General features: G+C 36.9%; 2 protein-coding genes across 4 annotated transcripts; both read left to right on the forward strand.

Annotated features, from left to right (window-relative positions):
• Nucleotides 1–4682: 4682 nt before the first annotated feature.
• On the forward strand, nucleotides 4683–9744 carry Achl (La ribonucleoprotein translational regulator Achilles). Its single transcript, XM_078181326.1, has 3 exons — nucleotides 4683–6030; nucleotides 6713–7037; nucleotides 7941–9744. The coding sequence occupies exons 1-3, from the start codon at nucleotides 5263–5265 to the stop codon at nucleotides 8492–8494; spliced, it is 1647 nt and encodes a 548-aa protein (XP_078037452.1). The 5' UTR covers nucleotides 4683–5262; the 3' UTR covers nucleotides 8495–9744.
• A 712-nt stretch (nucleotides 9745–10456) lies between these two features.
• On the forward strand, nucleotides 10457–18636 carry Rich (guanine nucleotide exchange factor subunit Rich). Of its 3 annotated transcripts, none has more exons than XM_078180947.1 (17): nucleotides 10457–10897; nucleotides 11322–11429; nucleotides 11520–11675; nucleotides 11749–12063; nucleotides 12147–12238; nucleotides 12316–12592; nucleotides 12666–12818; nucleotides 12902–13102; nucleotides 13172–13535; nucleotides 13618–13823; nucleotides 13898–14239; nucleotides 14340–14493; nucleotides 14557–14829; nucleotides 14907–15201; nucleotides 15289–15761; nucleotides 15826–16186; nucleotides 16296–18636. In XM_078180947.1, the coding sequence occupies exons 1-17, from the start codon at nucleotides 10763–10765 to the stop codon at nucleotides 16621–16623; spliced, it is 4233 nt and encodes a 1410-aa protein (XP_078037073.1). In that variant the 5' UTR covers nucleotides 10457–10762; the 3' UTR covers nucleotides 16624–18636. The 3 variants fall into 3 exon arrangements, with proteins under 3 accessions (XP_078037073.1, XP_078037156.1, XP_078036991.1); XM_078181030.1 differs by having other exon boundaries at nucleotides 13172–13268; nucleotides 13338–13535; nucleotides 14340–14829; XM_078180865.1 differs by having other exon boundaries at nucleotides 14340–14829.
• The last annotated feature ends 180 nt before the right edge of the window (nucleotides 18637–18816 follow it).

Below are 18816 nucleotides of genomic sequence, written 5' to 3' on the forward strand. Positions count from 1 at the left end.
AATACGCCCGGCAGAGTCGTCCGGTTTCCGTGTTACAGACACAAGCAGCGCTTCGAGTAACGCGTACCGCTGGAAATCTGAACTGATCGCTCGTGTCCATGGAGCCAAAGCGGACTTGATAAATTTAAAATAAAATTGATCCAACCATTTGGCGCGCTGCCCTGACCCAGTTCGAGTTCTGCTCCTGTCTCCAGCGAGCAGAACAAGACGATGCCGCCGCTGCTCGGAGCGCAGAGCGAATCGCCTCGGGGAATCGCCGCGATTCGCCCTCGCGATCATCGGCTGACTATCGAAGAACACCCTGACCGTGTCCCCCGTTCGTTTTTCCCGGCGTCCGGAATCCAATGGTTTCAATTACGATCGAACAGTCGAACTTCTGTTCACCGACCGGCGCTAAATGCTAAACCCAATTATCGGCTCAAACGAGCCGGCGGTCATAGATTCCGAGAACGCTACCGTGTTTCAATTAGGTGTCGACATCAATAAAATATCGACAGAGGTCGGACAGTGAATGACACACGACGGTGAAGAGCGAGGTCGCCTGAACGGCGAGTTTCCTTCGAGAATTCAAATTAAGAGCCGACGGTGAGAACGGGGCTCGTCGGTTTGTTATTTAAACGCGTTAAGATTAACAAGGACGCGAATCAGAGAGATAATATATTGTATCGGATCTAAGAGTTTTCCTAGAGGTCCTTAGAGAACCGCGATCAGAAATGTTTGAAAATTCTTGTTGCATCGAATTAAATCACTTGCTCTTCGAGAAGGAGTTGAATTCATTTTTTTTTCTCCTTTACTCAACGATAGCATCTACTAAGACTGTGCCTTTAAAATGTCAGCTGGAAAGTCGAAGTAATCACGCAGATACATCCGATGAAATAGTACATTGTATTAAGTAAATGGAAATGGAAGAATTTTCGTAACATGCACACAATTTCTCCTTACACGAATGCTAATTGCAAGCCGTTTAATTGAAACAAATTGTATAGAAAACCGAACCTGAGGTTCTAGTTATTATTCAAAGAGCCATCTATCACACTCATAAGTTGGATCATTCAGTAATACACATGGGGCAGACGTGTGCGCGCGGCTTTATTCATGTCGTTTATTGGCAATATTCGCTTCGGGCGATGAAACGTTTGACGAATGACCCAAGGCGTTATGTATTATACCCAGCTGATATTATATCTGCTTCGATCGGAATGATCGATAATGATTTTATTTCATTATTCGTTAAAGTTATTTAATGCGCGGTAAATCTGGCGTATTGCCTAATTTTGTTCAAAAAATATTCGAACCGACTTTATGACGTAAAATTAGTTATGACATCGTTAATTATGACCTCGGCAAACGAAGTATTTTTTTACCATTTCTATTGTACCATGGATACCTTGTTATAAATATTACTTCAACATAGTGGTTGTCTTTGAATTCTAGTTATTCTCCTACATTGCTTTTTAAAAGGTTCTCTTTTGAAATACCGCCCCAGGGAAGTTGAATACTTGACGCGTATACGTACCACGCTAAATACAATCGTTCGTAGAACGGATTTGAATGACACTGAATTTAGAACATCGTATTTATTGAACATTATATTTAGCAAATATCGAATCAATTACTGAATATAATTGGTATCGTGTACTAAATAGAAGGCAACATTTTACGGGCATTGTATCATCCACTTCGGAAGGTTCTGCATAGCTGCTTACGCAATCTGTGAAGCCGTACACGTAAAACTAAGAGAGTTATGCGACGATCCGTCAAACACTTTTACGTAAATATTAATCCAATTGTATCTCTGTTTTTCTACCGATACCCTTAGCTTTTTTCAATTTCTTTCAACAAACAGCTAATCCGCTCGTGTTAGAGGTTCTCAAAAAAATTATAGTTTACTAACCAAATACTGTAATTAAGATGCTTCTTCGTATTTACAATAAATACATCTTATTGACTGATAGTAATAAATAAATAGACATATCTTTGCAAATAAATTGACACCGAGAATGGATTCAAAGATATAGTACAAACATTGTTGATTTTTCTTAATGCATTTCTATTTTTATATAAACTCATCGCTGCCTCGTAAATAAAATAATAAAAATATATATAAAATTTTAGAAGGAAGCCTAGATTGCTTACATGAAAATTATTATACTAGTATTATTGTCCTATATATGAGCCGTTTATTTTGAAAGTGGCCTAACTCCATTTATACTTAAATCAAGATAATATATTTACTATTGATAATGTTCGGAAGCAGTGATGAAGACTATTTTAATTAATTAGTATTTAACAAGTTAACCTCAGTTTTTGTACAATTGCGTTAGTCGAATAATCAGTACGTTTAAGTTCACGTTTTGATTTAAAAAGAATGATTAAAAAAGTTAATGATTTAAAAAGAAATCGAGAAGGAAACAGAATAATAGAACAATATTCGTCTTCCAAACTTCTCTTTTTCTTTTTATTTTTGTCCAAACTTTGAAAAATAATGTGGAAATCATAGATCACAAATTTTTAATATCAAGACATTCGTTTTTACCAAATGATAGAGATTTTGGCGTGGTAGAAATGTCATTAAAAAAAAATAATTTACTGTTCGTTCCCCAAGATTATTACAAAATTATTAAAAAGTGTCGGAAAGGTAATAACTTTATTGTAAATGAAACGAGACAAGAAGATTTTGTATCAACAAAATGATTAGAAAACGCAATTTTCAAAAAGGTAAAGAATTCTGATGGAGAATCAATAAACTGGTTAATGAAAATTTTAAAGTCCTGCATTTATTACCACGTCGGGGTAGACCAAGAAACTTCGAAAATATTGTATTGACACCACTGTATAAAAATATCAGATACATTACAACAGGAAAATTCAAGGACATAATTGACCTCTTACGATATACATATACCACCGGAACATCATGATTTCTTCAAATCCCTTTCACGCACACAAAATGTAGACGATTAGTAAATTGTTTTGTAATAAATTTATGTTTTTTATGTTTTGTACGTTATGTAGTTAAAAAACTGTTTTGAATCGCATAAATTAAGTTTCCAAAGTGTTTTAAAGATATGTAAAATAAATTAAGTATTGTTTTTTTTCTATTTGAAGCATCTTAAATTATGTTGAATGGACTTGGGCACCTTCAAATTTTATAATGAATCTGGATGTTAATTTTGAAAGTGGCCTAACTCCATTCTTGATAAGAAAACGCATATTATTCGCTTAATAATTGCCACTATTTTAATAGGAACTATAAATTGAACACCCTTGGATACACTTAAGCAGTATGACTCATTAGTATCCTAAACGTATATTTTTAAATTCATTGAAACGCAAACCCTTAAATATCTCGATTTGAAGATAAATGGAGTTAGGCCACTTTCAAAATAAACGGCTCACATATAATATATACTAGTATAATACTAGTATAATTTTCACGTAAGAAATCTAAGCTTCCTTCTAAAATTTTATGTATATTTTTATATTTTTATTCTTTTATTATTTTATATTATTTTTTATTATATATATATTGCTATTATTTCATTTACGAGGCAGCGATTGTAAAGATATGTCTATTTATTATACTAGTATTATTGTCCTATATATATATAATACTAGTATAATTTTCATGTAAGCAATCTGAACTTCCTTCTAAAATTTGAAGCATTCTGAAATAGGGATCAAAGGTAAGTTGACAGGACAGACAGGTGGCCCCTGAAATAGACGAAGAGGCGAGAAGGCGAGGAAACGAAGACAAAGAATGAACCCTTTCGATTCGACAACGATAACCTGCGCATATCTTCGTCCTTCCCCACTACAGGTATGGCCATACATGGTACCAGCCGCACTTGACCTATATCTTATTATGCTGGCAGCGTCCGGATGCAATACGAAGCGTTTGCGAATAAGCCTGCCGGGTCTCTTCGAGGCTGTCGAGATTTACCTCCACCGTGAAGAAATCCTTCCTTCCTGTAGCAGCCGTCTGGCCGCCCGAACTTCCGTGACAGACACAGACTAGGTTCAAAGAGTCGAGGAGTTCGTGTCGGTCTTCTAGTTTTCATACCCTAAACCTAGGAGACTATCGTATTTTTCTTAAAACATTCCGGGTACGTTCTCCACCAGTCAGTAAACGATCTGCTATGCAACCTGCGACTAGAACCGTTCAACGCTCAGTTTCCAGTGGGGTCTCTGCGAGAACATATCGCGGAAACAATTGTCCTTGTTACATTTCCACGCGGCGCGTATCTGGACGTTAAATGCCAACGATTATACGTAGGTTAAGCGTTATCTACAAGGAACAAACGGCCCTGAATAGACAAACATTAATCTTTTTTTTTCACGCCATTCAGGAACTACTTAGCTGCAAAGCGCCTGTTGCAGTGCACGATGTAGGCAATCGTTTAATCGATCCTCCAGCAAGTTCTACAATTTGTTGCTGACAAGACCATCCAGAAGCGACTCGGAAACCATTCCGCCACGCTTATGCCATGCCAAGTTCCTGGCCGAGTACTCATCGCGGGACACCGACGATCCCGACGTCGGACTCGTGTCTCACTCTTGACCGGTATTTAGGAAGGTCACGACCTCAGGGTAGGTTTGTCGCGGCACAAGTGATCACGCATGCGCAACCCACGGGCGAAAGTATTTAAAGAGGTGGACGCGTGTTCGGGAAGGCCACTCTTCCCCGAACTGTCACGAATCGCGCAACGAATCCCCCACTGTCCTCCCCTTCCGAGGCGAACGAGCACACGTGTTCCCAACCGGAGCGGGAACATATCAGCTCTTTTACTCTCCTCGTTTTATCTCCCTAAAGGCAATCGCCTCTACCCCTTCGACGACAGGCCCCTCTCCGCTAGGATCCGTTCGTCCTCTACGGGTTTCCCTTCTCCGAGGATCGTCGGCCATCGAATCGTTTAATAGACCTACCGGCTTGTCTCCGCAGATTCGATTTGGCACCACCAAACGTGTCGGATCTGGTGAAGAGAGATACATCGTCAACGATCATTGGAGAACCGATTTCTCTCCTTCTTGGCCTGTAGCAGATAAAGCGCTGGCTCGGACAGTCTGATATGTTCGAACCGATCATAACGCGACTGCCAAGATGAACATTTAATCGTGCGATTAAGTCGGTTCGTTATTTAATACGAAGTTCGAGATAAATGAGAAAGTGTTTGCTGGAAGCTGAGGAAAATCGAATGTGGATTAACTCGAGGGCCCCGCGTTAGATTTGCGTTCTCGTTACGAGTCTCGAAACGTATCGATATGGAGGAAGTGGACGTTCAACAGGAGTCGAGGGACAAAGTGGGCAGCCTGATCTTCACACCGCCGCCGATGAAGAAGTCCGACACAAGAGACAGCATATCCTCCGTGGACAGCGACGTCAGCCTCTGCTTTGATCGCAGGGGTTCAAAAGGGGAGGAAGCCGACCTGTCAGACAGCGTGAGTTCCGACAACGAGATCAAGACAACGGACACCGCGAAAGAGCAACAGCCTTCGGATCCAGACTCGGGAACAGACTTGACGGACGACGTGGCCAACCTCAACGAATCTATGACTCTGAAGTCGGAAACGAAGCTGGTCGAGTCCGGGAACGAGACAACGGACGACTACGTTCCTCCTAGCGACGAACTCGCCGAGAAAATTTGTACTCAAGTGGAGTTTTACTTCTCCGACGAGAACATAGTTAAGGACGCGTTCTTATTGAAACACGTGAAGAGGAACAAGGAGGGGTACGTGTCTCTAAAGCTCATCTCGAGTTTCAAAAGGGTGAAACATCTGAGCAGAGACTGGAGGGTGGTCGGCGCCGCTCTAGCCAAGTCGAAGAAGCTGCAGGTGAATCTACAGGGGACCAAATTACGGAGGGTCGATCCTTTGCCGCCGTTCGATCAAACCGCCCCTTCCAGAACGATTTTGGCCGCGAGGCTTCCGCTCGAGAAATTGTCTGTCGAGTCTGTGGCAGAAATTTTCCGACCCTGCGGAGAGATCGCTCTTATCAGAGTTCTTCGACCTGGACATCCAGCGCCCGCAGAGGTAATATGTTTACCTGCATCGGCATGTTCACTGCTGGCCAAATCTCGTTTGCTATACTCGCAACAGCGCTAGTAATCATTGTTACTCAAAAATGTAGACTTCATCTTGGTCAATGTTTGGTCTTTTAAACAGTTTGATAGCATCGGTCACCCACAACATTCTAAATTTATAGATCTAGCTTTTCTTTTGAAATTCTGTAGACAATCTCTAATTGTCCGTTAGATTAGTAGTCACTGAAAACATGAGAACGTGCGATATTGTTTTATCAAAACGTTTCAAATACAAGTTGTATAATATAGAAGGAATCACAGCTTAACAATGATACTATTGATGTATATAAAAGACTTTGGAGACTCCATAACAGTTTTCAACATTATACCGTTTTACTCTGAATTTCCAGAGGCATTGATTTCTATAACAAAGTAAGCTGTTTCATCGGAAGAAACAGTCTTGACCTTCAAACGTTCAATGGTCATCTATATACCAAAAGATTATCGGTAATCCCTGTGTTACTGTACAGCTTCTGTAAAAGAGCTTTCCATTATGTAAATGTCAGTAATTCAACGATGCTCGTCGAACGGTTAATCCACTTTTATTTAAAATTAAATTTAAATAAATTTATTTTATTTCTATTTAAACAAATTTACGACAATAAAAAAAAATTGTGTTCGACAATCGTCAGGTGCGACAAGCAATCGCCAAGAGGCCAGAGTTGGCGTCCAGCGAAGAGTGCGCCATGATCGAGTTCACGGATTCAGCAGCCGCTCGTCTTGCTCTACAAATGACCTTGGGCAATGCCAAGGTGTTCGAGCTGCAACAATCCACCGATAAGAAGAGGAAACAACAATCAACGAAGAAAACCGCCCTGACGAGATTGGCCAAGGAGGAAGCCTATAACTCCTCGAGCTGTGCCAGCGGATCCGAAGCCGAAGATGGAAAAGCCAGACACAAGAAACCCGTTCACGGTTATCCAATGTACCACGCTTATCCGAGCCATCCTTATCAAGGTACGTACACTATACATTTCCTAGCGATTCAAAGGCCATAGCCGATTAACCCCTTGCACTATGAAGATTTCTCGAAAACTAAAATATCCACTATTTTTATATTAATTCTCTGATGAGGTGACTATCACGGCTCGCGTACTCAATTTTTCAGATTTTTTGCTCGCCTGCAACATTGTCAAAAAAAAAATGAAAACTGAATGCGTCGATGTTTTTTGCTGTCAGAAAGAAGCTACTACTTGTCTAGTTTACCGCGAGTGTGGATTAAGTAATTTTAAACGTTATTGCATCGAAACAAACAATTTTATATGATGTCAGATTATTAAATAACATCCGCGTACCATTATTTAAATACTTTCTGAAACTAAAGATAGCTATAAAAAATATCGAAAATACTAAACAGTCGATCGATTATAAGGTAATGTTCAGAGTATTATTTTGCACAAGGATTCTTATGAAAAATAAAAGTTATAAATAAAAGTTGTTTCTATGAAAAGCGATAAACAAAAGTTAAATAGGTACTTGTTTTTCTTTTAATAATCTGTATTCTATTTCATGAACCCATTATATTAACCCCTTGCACTACGACTACTTTCATGCTGCGTTGATTAGCCCTTATTTGTTCTTAATATTTTGCCTAATAAGACCAAACAACTTTTGTTTCTCCTGTTATTTTTATTTCCCTTCTTTTTTAAACTATGACAACAGAAGAATTAAATTTGACTTCGATTTAAAAGAAATTAATAATATCCATATTTAGTGGATCTTGCATGAACTCTTTACCACGAGTCTGACTCGTTATTACAGTGCAAGGGGTTAAGAAATACTATAATATTTTATCCATCATAAATTATTTGATAATACTATAGTCTACATCGAGTACTATAATAAATGATTTGATTGCAGGACCCCCTTCGCCGGATGCGTGGCTGTCACGACGGCTGTCCGGCTGCTCGGTATCGGGTTCGGAGAGCGGCTTCATTCTGCGTCGTTTGTCTTCCTGTTCCGGTTCAGGGTCCGGTTCCGGTTCTGAGATCGGCAACTTCGGGAGACGTTACTCTGCCTGTTCCTCTGGTTCCGAGAATGGTTACTGCCACCCGGTCTTCCCACCGAGTTACTGTTACCAGGAAAACCGACGTTTCTCCTGTTGCTCGAGTTCCGGATCCGAATGCAATACCGCCTGTTATCACTCTAGTCGCCGCGGATCCGCGGATTACGGGTCGTACATGAGGAAACTGTCCGCCTGCAGTCGAGATTCCGGCTTCGATATGTCACCCAGACGATTGTCACAGTGTTCCACCGGTTCCGAACAAATCACCTTCTGTCGACCGAGGAGCAACAGCGGTGTTACTTTAAGGCATCTACCTGAGAACGTAACCAGGATGCCGTCCGGTCCTAACGGCACCAGAGGATTCGACCGGCCAGCGAAAATGGACCATGCCATGGAACCCATCTGTTAACCTCTTAGGGCACCGCGGAACTTTACGTGGGGCTGTTTCTCAGTACGGCAGTTGTTCAACGCGAATTACGTGTAAATTGGAATGAAGTGTTTGATGATTGAATTATCATTTTTCTTAAAGATACGATACACGCATTTTAACTTTAACAATTTATCGGACGGCATCTGCGAAAGCCTCTATAGCGGTGCTCAGTGCCTAAGAGGTTAAGTAGCGTAAAGCTTCCCGAAACTTTATTGTGGAAAGTAATCACCTAGTCTATTAAATAACTTGGATCTTTTCTGTTAAGGACTTTGCGCATAACCCTGACAGGAGGTATCGATACAAACAGAATCGATTCAGCTGATCTATAAACGTTCAATGCTAAAGGCAAATATCACCTGAATACGATTGGGTCTCTTAAAACGTGTATCATTTTTTGAACACGCATATTTTATTAAAGAAAATTATCTGTTCGACTTGTAAAGAAAAGTTATTTTTTTATATTTTCTAAGCCCTATTTAAGTTAACACATTTATTTATAGGATCTCAATCTTGAATCTGTTTTCACTGGCTAGCAAAAAGATTCATAACTCTTTTAATCCTGGTTTTAAGCATTAGAAGTGTCCCAATACTTTAACATATTACTTTATAATATTACCTAATAACAGCGTACTGTTATATGCGCATAATTTTCAGCTATCGATTTCACAAGTATATTTGAACTCTTTCTGTCAGGGTAACACTTTCACCAGTTTTACGCAAACTAAATGATTTTGAAAACAATGATTGTTCATAAAAAGTTTTTCAATTTCACCTTACTGTTTCGATTTCGAATTTTTTTCTGCTGTACAGCTATCCACCGAAACTACGTGTATTTGTTTAAATAATCACTGAGCCGATGAATTATTCATATCTTCTTTATTGTATGTCTAGCAGTAAAAGTTTTCCACATGTAAGATGTAAATATGTGTATTATTAGGTCTGTAATTATATCTGAGCGTCGGTTTCATCGAGACCGAATTATAAGAGTTACGCGTATTATTCACTGTTTCTATCTGCAAGAATGAATAGTATTATACAAGAACGTTTAGATTACGAGATTCTGTGATATTGATCAGTAAATGTACGGACTTCGGAATCTTAAATAGAATATACATGCATTGAACAGACGTTGGTTTACAAACTGTTCATGATACCTTACCACTACTTACTACATAGCGATAACTAGAAAACATTGTAAAAAAAATATATTGGCATGTTTTTCGTTGTAACTTGATTTCCATTTCAATCCTTATGCGATTTTCTCAATTTTCGATAGTTTTCTTGTTCCTCTTTTTACCTTTGAAACGTATGCTTTGATCAAATGATCCAATTTCGATATTAATTTCAATCTCCCCTTCTTGTTCTAATTACATTCCTACATATCTTTATTACGGCTTTTATCTAACCTATTTCAAGATTATTTAAGCAATACGTGTGCTACAATTAAATAATTAAATCTGTTTAACAGTCATTTGGGTGTGAATACCTATGATGTCATTTTAAACTAAAAGAAATTGATTTAATTAAATGAAAAATAAAATTGTAAACATACCCGGTTCATAGGTACTTTATGAGTTATTGTGAGTTACGTATTTAAAAAATATACATACTTAAAACCATATAGTTCGAGTATGATTTTATTTTGTTCGATTTATTAAAAATTCAAATATTTAACGATAATAAAAAATCGTAGAAAGAACTCATCAAATATTTATATCGGTTGCTTGGCAGTTCTTCGTGAAAAAAGATATTTAAATCGTAACATGGTTACAATTAAAAACCGAATATTAGTTTTTAAAGCACCATTTCAAATATCGCATATGTACAATACATACATACAATTACGACTTACGAGTTGACGTTGTGACACATGGGAAGATTTAAAATGTGTGCATGCGTACACACTATTCACACACAATTACACACTGTTTTATATTCACTTTAATTTATATGTATACACCGATGCGATTATTTCATGGTTTACACGACAGTGCAAATGATTGTGAATTGAATAAGTAGTGTAGTAGAAATGTTACGTTCCCATGTATATACATATTGTGCTACGTGGGGCTCAGAAAACATAGCTTCGTATTGTGCTAGTAACCTAACATTTCTGATCACCATAAGATGGTGAGGTTAGGATGTGTTTACTTGTCAGACTCATCGATGCAGGGGATAAAACGTGACAATAATTTGAAGAAAACAGGGATGTGAATATGAAAATTGGACAATTCTAAAAACAAAATCATGTTTTTTCCCATCGGATGGCCTCGTGTCCTGAACACGACGGACCCGGAAAAGATCAATGCGATCGTCTGCAACAGGGACAAGATACTTTTCTCTGTTTTGACCACAGATTCTCTCACCATCTGGTATTGCAAGGTATACCTTTTAAATACGTTATTATTATCCGATAATTAACACTTTGACTGCACATCACAGCCTCAACAAATTCCACAATTACAAAATGGTTCAGTTAAGAAAACTTAAACTGAAAAATGATTGAAGTATTGGCTTCTTCGATTCTCTCGCATGCTGGAATATCTAGTTCGTTTGACTATGTCATGACACAAATTTCTTTCTAAATATGATTAAAGAGTAGTATTTCCCATGTGTAACTAATGTGATACTGAACGTATTAATGCTTGGAACAGTGAAATACTTTTATGTCTGATCTCTAGTGGTTCAGGTTCTTATTAGATGGAACCGACCATTGATTTTTCGTTTCCAATGAAGCTGTATGTAAACTTATGTTTTCATTTACAATTACATTATTATTTACAACAAAAAATATGTTTAATTACAGCCCTGCGTACCCATTGTATTTATTAGGAGAACTGCAGATTCTTTGCGGAAACACGGTGATAACATTCTGGTACAATGGAGACCAGATTCTAGTATGCTGGTTATAGCGGTATGAATGATTTATATAAAAAATCAGTTACAATGAAAAAGTTAAAGTAAGGATTTAGTATTTTATTGATTACAATTTAAGTTCTTTTAGACTTCAGATAGCTATCTGTTATTTTACCGGCTATCAGATTCTAGCCCAGAAGGAAGAGGTCTCTATGAACAAAGAGATTCTCCTGTTACTAGTTTAAGAAGAGATAGTGCTGAACTGTTTATTAAGGAAGTTATTCCATCTTTAGTATTAACATTTGTAAGTATGTATATATATATAAGTATTTATCGTTTTCTGCAAAAATGTATTTAAAAAAATATTTTAATCTTAGGAGAAATCAGCATGGATAGATGGAGGTATCAGTTCTTTAGTTTGTATACGTGATGAATTGATGGTAGCTACAAAAACTAGCCATATAATACGTCATAAATGGGATGGCACTGTAAATCGGGATTACTCCCTTGATTTAAGAAGAATACCATTTAGTGTAGATCAACAAATATCCACTGTAGCCATACCATTGACTGAGAATAACGTTTACGTTACTGATATTGAATATTCTCCTCTGGTTGGTGGATTTGCAATTGTTCTTAACACTGGCAAGGCAGCATTTCTTACTGCACAGTCACTAAAGTTTGATCCTAATGTATGTGAATTTGATTATAAGTACTAATGACACTTTCATCTATTGTATATAGATTGTATGCTTTCATTAATATTATCTTGTAGCAAGTGCAAGGGATTTGGGCTAGGGACGTCGACGACGCTACTTGCGCAGCTGTGAATCATAAGTATCGTCTTATTGCAATTGGAAGGCAAAAGTATGTCCTTTTAGGTATAAAGTACATATTGAAGTATATGTTCATATAAGTTTATCATATGTGCCTTTTACTATTAGTTCTGAAAGCGTAGTTTATTATGTGGACGAGACAACGGGAGGTTTAGAAATGTCGCATACGCTGAGTCTATCTTCAAAAGATTACCCAGGAAGACCAGGTCGAGTAAGGTGTTTAAGGTGGACTCCTGATAGCTGTGCCATCGCATTAGGTTGGGAAGATGGTGGTCTAGCAGTATGGAGTACATTTGGTGCCCTCCTTCTTTGTACTTTAAAATGGGATTATTATGGTTTGAGAGTAGATTTATCCCACGATAATCTTTTACACATACATACCATGGTAGGTCCATTAATTGATGTTAGTTTTCGTCAATAAGTTTATTTCATAGATACCCACTCTTTCTCTATCGTAGGAATGGTCTGCAGAAGGCTACCAGTTGTGGATGTTAAGAGAATCTACAAGTCCACACTTAACAGAGGAAAATGGAAATGGAACTGTTAATTTAAGACGATCTTTGATACAATTAGATTTTGCAAAAAGTCCGTTAACGATCAATCCTTGTATGGTAATACCCTAACAAAATATCTTGTCAAAGTATTTTATTTCTCGATAATAAACAGTTTCAATTATTTATATTCCGATGAATAGGGCCATCATGGACATTTATATTTACAAGGCGAAGATAGACTGTATTTAAACCTTGGTAGCGGTGTTTCTACAAACATTTCGACTTTTCATATCGGTGGTGATATTCCTAGTGATTCTACAATGCAAACACTTGCGGGTTGCAAACAATGGCTGGTTGTTCCTATTCCCACTGCATATAGTGGTTCCAATTGGCCAATACGAGTATGTAAAATTAAAATCCGTAAATGTTTTGATTCCTGTACGATATTCTTCAATAATTGTATTTCCTAGTATACTGCCATCGATAACGAAGGCATGAGTATTGCTGTAGCTGGACGAACAGGGTTAGCTCATTATTCTTTACCTACACGAAAATGGAAACTATTTGGTAATGAAACTCAAGAACGCGATTTTATTGTAACTGGCGGTTTATTATGGCATCGAGGTTTTCTAATAGCTAGCAGTTACTCGATATTAGACGACAAGGATGAAGTCAGAATATATCCCCGCGATACACGTTTGGATAATAATTATGTTAGAACTGTCAGAATGACGTCGCAAGTGTTGTTGCTCAATACTCTAAAAGACAGACTTTTAACATTTTGCGCTAACGCGCAGATAAGTATTTATGATATGGTAGTAGAAAGCAATAATGGTAAGTAAAAAGAAAGAAATAATACCATTTATAATGACATTATAAATAGTTGATTTTGTGCGTAAAATAAAAAGTATTTCAGATGCAGGAAGTATCGAATTAAAAAGATTGCAGACTGTAGATGTTAGCGGACTTTGTGTTCATCCTGCGTGCGTCGTAAGTGCCACATTGACTACTATACGCGCTGAAACAGCCGGAAGTCATCCACATCCTGAAAGTCTTTTACTAAATGTATCTGGACGTCTTCTGATGGTTCAACGTGAACATTGTACTGACAATAAGGAAGTTGTACGTGAAAAATGCATTAAAAACTAGCGTACTTTTTGACACCTTACATCTTCATGCTTAAACATGTTTTACAGCTATTCACATGTAGCGCTCCGACAGTATTAGCCTCTTATGTAGAAAATGTTTGGGTACCGTGGAGGTCGAGGAGGGACAAGCCGCATCTGACAGAGGCTTTGTGGTTATTTTGTGGTGCTCACGGTATGCGTGTGTGGCTTCCATTGTTTCCAAGAAATCATCAAGAAAAAACGCATGCATTTATGAGCAAAAGGATCATGTTACCTTTCCACTTACGTATTTATCCTTTGGCTATACTCTTCGAAGATGCTATTTTACTAGGCGCAGAAAATGATACAGTACTTTTTACTTCGGACACGAATTCTCCTTTTTCGTTACCTTTCAGTTTATTGGAACTTACGGTAAGTATATTATCGTTATTCAATCAATAAAATTCTATTACAAAGCATGGTATGAACCGTTAAAATTCCATAATAATCGCATACTTTGTTTGAATTTTAGAGTCAAGTATATCTTCATCAAATATTACGACAACTTATTCATCGCAATTTGGGATATCATGCTTGGGAAATTGCTCGCTCATGTTCCTCACTGCCATACTTTCCGCATTCGTTAGAACTTCTACTTCACGAGGTGTTAGAAGAAGAAGCAACTAGTAAAGAACCAATTCCAGATGCTCAGTTGCCTTCTGTAGTGGAATTTATCCGTGAATTTCCAGGCGTATGGGCTAGAGCAGTTGTACAATGTGCTAGAAAGACTGAGATTGCACTTTGGCCTTATTTATTCTCTGTTGCTGGACCACCGAAGAAACTCCTGCAAGATTGTTTGCAGCGCCAGCAGCTCGATACAGCTGCTAGCTACTTAATTATTTTACAAAACCTAGAGCCTTCTACTGTTAGTCGACAACATGCTACTTTGTTATTGGATGCTGCTCTGGATCAGGACAGATGGGAGCTTTCAAAAGATCTCGTTCGTTTCCTCAGAGCGATTGGTAAATTATAAAAAAAACTTATTAAAAATCTATCTCTTTTTTTCTTCATTTTACTCACTTCTTTTTATTCCGATAAGATCCAAACGATGTGAAATCGCCGAGAACATCCTGGGGTGGAACATCGAAGCTAGGAGGACCCCCACAAACACCACCACTCTCTCCTCACGAAGACGACTTGTCTTTAGTATTAGGAACTATGCAGGTTTCAAGAAGTCGAAGTTACAGTACCACCGTAACTCCAAAAGTACAATCTGAATCGGTAGCAAAAGATATAACTCCTTCATCGATGCTAGAAAAAACGAGAAACGTAGTTACAAGAAGGAAAAAGTCAGTTCCTACAAATACTTCGAAAGTAGAAAAGACAGACAACAAGTAAGTTCTGATAATTTATACATTATGGATCAATTTTATTATCTTTCATAATAATTGTACACAACAAATGGAATTTATTTTGTGTAGAGAGGGTTCAGCAGAAGAATTCTTTATCGACGTGATACTGCAGCGTCATGCCCGCCGATTGCTTTCAGCAAAGAGACTTGCGGACTTAGGTAGATTTGCTGCACGATTGGATTTTCATTTAGTTACATGGTTTGGCAGAGAACGCGACAGAGCAGCGAAGATTGACGATTACGTGACCGCATTAAAAGCAGTGCATGAGGATTTTACATTTGCTTATCCGGTATTATCTCTTCCAAATTTGCAAAAATTTCGAAGGTCTAGTCTCACGTCTCTCCGTTCAATAAGATCGGTTAGTTTGGAAAATCCGGAAGAAGAGCCATTGAATTCAAGTTTCACTGTTGACTTACCTGACAGTGGTTACACTAGCTTACCAAGTGGGCGACCACCTTACACTAGTTTAGTATCACCTGTTGCTAGTTTGGAAACACAATTTCCTGCTGCTGAAACTAAATTGACAGCAAACATGTTACACGGTATGTATTGTATTTTGATATTATGATACGAAATGAGTTACTTAAATCTACTGTCTGATTTTAGATGCCAACAGTGTTCTTAGCGACAGCAGTACCATTTGGAGAGACGATGCCGAATCTATTGTTGGGACAGGTGTTGGAACAGTATGTTGGGTACCACCGGAACCAGTAGAACAAACTGAAGTTCACAACACTTCACCTTGTGCACCGATAAGTCGAGCAGAAGTACAGCTTAGATACCTTTTGCAACTATTTCTTGAAGGTGGTTGCTTAGGATGGGCTGCGGTGCTGGCAACAGTTTTACGTGATGCGCCTGCCATGGCTAGAACTATTCGGGCGGCTCACGCTCCGATGCAAACCTTTGATTCTGTAATCAACCTAAGGGATGGCCTTCTTACTTTAACCAGATGGTCGCACTCCGAATGGTGAGTTTATGCTATTACATATAAATAACGTACAGAATAAATCTAATATTTCGCGTGCCTTAGTACAATTGACATAATGTGAAGAAATTAATTTATGCGTGCATTTCAGTTTGGGTTACAGGCCATTTATGTCAGGTATCCAAGTTCAAGTATCTTTGTTGAACCGATTAGTTGTAATTAAACAGCAACAAGAACAAGAGCAGATACCAGAAAGTCCATCTCCTAGTCCCGCACCATCTGCTGGCAGTAATCAACGAGGAAACTTGTCCCGATCACGGCATTCGTCAATCAGCCATGCTTCAACAACCGCTCCTTTAGAGGAAGAACGATCCCATGAATTATCATTAACTGTCGACGAGGTAGCTTTTCGAAATAGCTACAGTAATCTCAATAATGCGGATAATACTTCTTCGCAATCTACATGCGTTATCTCTTAAAGCAATGTCATTTTTCATAAGCTACGAACATTATATTATTATAGCGTTTAGTATGGGCAGATATGTATGCAATTTTATTTGAATCTATTTGAGTATCGTTTATTATTGAGATTTTTCTTGAAGCAATATTCCATTAAATGTAAAAACTATCGAGCCACCAAATTAAAAAAAATCAATTAGCGTGTAACATAAAAAGATCTATAATCATTTTTCTTTGTCGCATCGAGTACGATGGTTGAACGTTGGGATAATAATTATATGCGCAATAGAGAATTGTAATGTTTCTCAATTTTGTAAGCATTTCTATATGTGTAAATATGCTTCTAAATTTGTAGAGATGGTATTGTTGACATATTTTTAGATTCATTCTTAAAATACTTAACGAACAATAGTGATTGAAACATCTATAAAACACGACTGATACTATCTCTTCCTTTATTGGTAGCCAATATAATACGCAATGAATATATATTGAGTGCAATTGGTATTAGTAGGTTGTATAATTAATCAAGAATGAAATGATAATCTTGAATTTAAATATTTTGTACGATATAATATTCCACTGACTGAATTGCACACGAGTGGTGTCCACTAATTGTTATCTATTTCAATATAAACGAGTTGTTTCGAAAGATTAGCATCGTGAAAATCAACAACGACATAGTACCATTGTGTTTGTACATTGAGCAACGGTTGTACATTAAAAATTACCGTCCTCCAGGTTCTTTTCTAATATAAATAAATGCAAATGCTAAGGAATCAAATAGAAACAAAATTAATGTGTAACCGTAATGTCAATAACTTTATAATTGATATTACTATAAATATTGGTTTTGTACGAAAAGTTAGTATGTTAAATGGTGTGTAGCGTGCAAAAACCAGATCATCAGTAAATACTAGTTTGTATAATATAAATTTATAAATGATTGCAAATCTGCATAATTTGATGGTTGCCCATATTGTGCAAGAACGTTACATTTAAACAATACATTAATATTCAATAAATAAATCCTACAATAAAAAATAAGGAATTCATATTACGTAACAAATTTTTAAAATATTAGCTTTAACATTAAATTTCATATTTAACTTTCTATAATACTTGTTGATTTACGCGCTCCTGTGGAAAAAAGTAATAATTTATGAATACACTATGGACTAATTGTTTATTTTCTAATCTACGGTCAACGTTATGGATAATTTATTTATAATCAAACACTATGTTTATAACACGCATATAAAAGGAGTACTACTTGGCAATAATTTATGTAAGTAGAGTTTTACTGCACGATTATGATTAATATGTCGACAAATTATTTTTTGAGATAATTACAAACTGCAATATAATGGTGATAGATTTGCTAGACGAGAGTATTGCCCGACGCTCTGTTCATAAAGAGCAACAAATAGTATTTATTTAATATATTTTATATAGAAAAAATTTAAATATACTTGCTGATTTGTATTGTCTACTCGTACGTTGACAAAACAATTGCAGATTCTATAAAACTATCAATATTGCATACTGTAATTTTAGAATGCAAATTTCTAAAAGGAAGAATAGTTTGTTATCAATAGTGAAACAATAATCAAAACTATTTATAAGTATTTATGTTAGATCAACATAAAACTAACAGCAATAGGCAAATGGTTTATCACTGAAGTCTTGTAAGCCTAATAGATAATAAATATGTAGTGTTGAATATGTTTCATTAAACGAACGTAATGGACAACCATCTTTGAGGAACCGCTCATGCAAGTGTAAAAACATAGCTATGAATACTCAATGTGGTCTTATATAAGAACTTTATTATTACATCATTGAAAAAGCCGTGTAACACTAATAATGTACTGTTTATACATATTGTATCATAGATATCCAGAAAATATATATTTTCTTATAAATCACACAATGCTTTGATTAACTTGATTGATTGCAGAAATTATATACAGTTAACAAAAGTTTATCTATGAACTTCGTCAATTTCAAATCTTTGAACATGTATTATTACAAAAATAGTAAATTTCATTAATTATCAGACTCTATCATTGTTTGCAAAGAACTTTGCAATCCCTAATTTATTTGTTTAAAAAATTCGTTAGCGTTCCTACATTGTGAAAAATTTTGTACATTATTTAGATGCATGTGACCAACTGTAAGCATGCTTACATCTTTAGGGTACTATAGTACTA

Source organism: Augochlora pura, chromosome 1 (genome assembly GCF_028453695.1).
Source record: "Augochlora pura isolate Apur16 chromosome 1, APUR_v2.2.1, whole genome shotgun sequence".
NCBI lineage: Eukaryota > Metazoa > Arthropoda > Insecta > Hymenoptera > Halictidae > Augochlora > Augochlora pura.

Excerpts from the sequence above, each read along its gene's own strand:
- Achl (XM_078181326.1), top strand. The coding sequence starts at position 5,263 with ATGGAGGAAGTGGACGTTCAACAGGAGTCGAGGGACAAAGTGGGCAGC. Across the intron at positions 6,031-6,712 it reads GACATCCAGCGCCCGCAGAG|GTGCGACAAGCAATCGCCAA; the intron begins GTAATATGTTTA and ends GACAATCGTCAG. Across the intron at positions 7,038-7,940 it reads TCCGAGCCATCCTTATCAAG|GACCCCCTTCGCCGGATGCG; the intron begins GTACGTACACTA and ends ATTTGATTGCAG.
- Rich (XM_078180865.1), top strand. The coding sequence starts at position 10,763 with ATGTTTTTTCCCATCGGATGGCCTCGTGTCCTGAACACGACGGACCCG. Across the intron at positions 11,430-11,519 it reads CTAGTATGCTGGTTATAGCG|ACTTCAGATAGCTATCTGTT; the intron begins GTATGAATGATT and ends AAGTTCTTTTAG. Across the intron at positions 12,239-12,315 it reads ATTGCAATTGGAAGGCAAAA|TTCTGAAAGCGTAGTTTATT; the intron begins GTATGTCCTTTT and ends TTTTACTATTAG.